Here is a 3064-nt window from a genome sequence, read left to right on the forward strand (position 1 = left end):
GAGCCATGGGCTTATCTTAGAACCATAGTAGCACTTTAAGAATCTCAAACAATGTAGAACTATAGAATTTTAGAAAACACAAACTTAAAACTGGTGAGCCTTACTCGCTATGTTAGAATAGAACACTCTGAGAAAGATCCATGCAATCTTACGATCTTAGCCTCCTAAAATGATACATTCTCAAAATACTAGACTCGGGCTGAGGCCGTGGCGCACTCGGGAGAGTGCGGCGCTGGGAGCGCAGCAACGCTCCCGCTGCGGGTTCGGATCCTATATAGGGATGGCCAGTGCGCTCACTGGCTGAGCGCGGTGTGGGCGATCTCACAAAAAGACAAAAAAAAAAAATACTAGACTCAATGGTGATAGTCAAAAAATTTAATAATAGGTTTGGCAATGACCAATCAGAGAGGCAGTGGGACTGAGTGTCAGTCCTTCTGAGACTTTTCCATCGTAGGGCCTTAGAGTCTCAGAATTGTATGTTCTTAGCACTACAGAACCATTATGTGGTCCAAAATGGTTAAGTCACTTCCCCAAAGTCAACACAGCTAGTGAGGAGCAGAGCAGGGATTCAAAGACAAGCAGTCCAGCTCCAAAGTTTGTGCTCTGTCCCCACCCTGTCCTGATTCCCAGCCTGGGGTTCTTCAGCTGAAGTCCATGCCCCTCACTACCCCTCTCCTCTCTCCAGGGACTTCTGCCTGGGGTGAGCCCTCTGTGCCCTCTGCAGCTTCCTTCCAGCCCGGGCACAAGAGAACACCTTCAGAGGCTGAGCGATGGCTGGAGGAGGTGTCTCAGGTGGCCAAAGCCCAGCAGCAACAGCAGCAGCAGCAGCAGCAGCAGCAACAGCAGCAGCAGCAAGCTGCCTCAGTGCCCCCGGTGCCCACCATGCCCCCTGCCCTGCAGCCCTTCCCTGCCCCTGTGGGGCCCTTTGATGCAGCACCTGCCCAGGTGGCGGTGTTTCTGCCACCCCCTCACATGCAGCCCCCTTTCATTCCCACCTACCCGGGCTTGGGCTACCCACCCATGCCCCGGGTACCCGTAGTGGGCATCACACCCTCACAGATGGTGGCCAACGCTTTCTGCTCAGCCGCCCAGCTCCAGCCCCAGCCAGCCACCTTGCTTGGGAAAGCTGGGGCCTTTCCGCCCTCTTCTGCACCTAGTGTCCCTGGGGGACAGGCCCGCCCACGCCCCAACGGGGCTCCCTGGCCCCCAGAGCCAGCACCCACCCCGGCCCCTGAGTTGGACCCCTTTGAGGCCCAGTGGGCAGCATTAGAAGGCAAACCCACTGTAGAGAAGCCTTCCAACCCCTTCTCTGGTGACCTGCAGAAGACCTTCGAGATTGAACTGTAGCCCAAGCTGCCCTGCCCACCCCGTCATCTCCAGGTGCCCCACACCTGGGAGTGGGGGCACAACCTCTCCCCTAGTCCTGCTCCCTGGGACTGTGCCCCTCAACACCCCCCAACCCCTTCTCTCAACCACCCCACCACCACCACTACAGAACCAACATGGTGATGCCCAGGTTGCGACAGGATGGGGTTCAGGGATGGACACAGCCTGGCTAAGGGAGCCATTTCACTGCCAGACTTAGGCTGGCAATGAACCCTTCCCCCACCCCAGGCACAGGGGATGGCCAGCATCCCACTGAATGCCCTCAGTTCAAGCCACATTTCCCAGTTTCTGTTGTTGACCTTCCACCTTCCAGTGTTGGGCAGATGGAGAAGGGATGCCGATTTCGGGGCTCTCCTGGGCCCCACACGTGCCCACCCAAGTTTGGTCATCTCCTTTCCACATACACAGCACAAGCTAAGGGCTTCCCTCTGCCCACCCGCTGCGTTCACTGCCAATGCTGTGCTCCCCTGTATAGCCCTCTCCCCCCCACTCTGGGGCCCATGTCTTCCTTGGGCCAAGGTCTCATGGGGGCAGGGCCAAGTGGGTTCCCAGGAGGTGGGGAAGGGGGGAAGGGAAGAAGATGCTCAGTTACCTCACACTCAGTGCCCGCTGGGGACGGTCCGGGAGGAAATGGAAGGGGTGCCTGGCGGGTACTTTTCTATCTTTTATTTCCAGATTTTTTTTGTATCTAAACTTGCAGATTTGTATTATACAAGGACAGCCAATAAAGGAAGAGTATAATGGTGTCCCTGGAAAGCAGGGTGTGTGTATAGAGGTGACAGTGGCCACAGAGCCCCTTCCTCCTGAGTCATCTACTAAAACAAGAGGGAATAAAAAGGGTCTCCCTGAGTAATACCCTCTGAGTCATCACATGGTAACAGGTACTGCTGACTCAGCACCTGTGAGGTGGGTACGAAAGGGAGCCAAAAGTCTCCCCATCTCCGTTCCTTATGGGTTTTGAACCAAGGAATAAAAGACATAAATTATAAGCTACTGCTAATTAGCGCTTTATCAACATTTTAAATAACCAGGTTTGTAATAGTATATTTTTTTTGTTTTGTTTTAATAATATATTTTATTTAATCTATTATATCTAAAATATTAATTTCAACATATAATCAATATGAAAAATTGAAATATTTTACAATCTTTTTTTTTTTTACTAAGTCTTCAAAATTGTAATAGTATATTTTTGACCATGCCGGCAAATTCTTGTTTCCTCAGTTGCATTTTCCATAACTCAGGCCATAGTTTCACCTGATGTGGCAACATGTTATTTTGAAGTCTCTCTATTGTTTCTTGGGTCCCTTGAAATAATCTATAAAATATGTTTTTAATATATATATATAAATTATATGTTTAATGCTTTATAGCTTTTTAAAATGAGGCGATTGATTTTGTGCAGCCCATTTGATTGATGGAGAAGTGAAGTCACTTGCCCACAGACATACGCCTGATTAATGGGGGAGCTGGGATTCAAACCCAGCGTCTGGCGGATCTCAAGGCCAGTCATTAAACCACACAGCTATGAGAAACACACCTAGGATCTGCCCTCAAGAGTTTCCATTAGCCGGCTCATGGAGTCCAGGGCTAGGGGACCTGTGATAGCTCCATCAGGGCATGAGGGATCCTGAGGGAGGGAGCTGGAGATGAGCCACACTTGCCCACCTCCAGGCCC

General features: G+C 51.1%; 1 protein-coding gene across 2 annotated transcripts in view; it reads left to right on the forward strand.

Annotated features, from left to right (window-relative positions):
• NUMBL (numb homolog (Drosophila)-like) overlaps nt 1–2132 on the forward strand; it is a 25989-nt gene extending 23857 nt beyond the window's left edge. For both annotated transcript variants that reach the window (XM_008588109.1, XM_008588108.1), the window contains exon 10: nt 686–2132. In XM_008588109.1, the coding sequence (XP_008586331.1) occupies nt 686–1347 (662 nt within the window). In that variant the 3' untranslated portion in view covers nt 1348–2132. The remainder of the gene's footprint in view (nt 1–685) is intronic.
• The last annotated feature ends 932 nt before the right edge of the window (nt 2133–3064 follow it).

This window comes from Galeopterus variegatus, unplaced genomic scaffold (genome assembly GCF_000696425.1).
Source record: "Galeopterus variegatus unplaced genomic scaffold, G_variegatus-3.0.2 Scaffold4674, whole genome shotgun sequence".
Taxonomy (NCBI): Eukaryota; Metazoa; Chordata; class Mammalia; order Dermoptera; family Cynocephalidae; genus Galeopterus; species Galeopterus variegatus.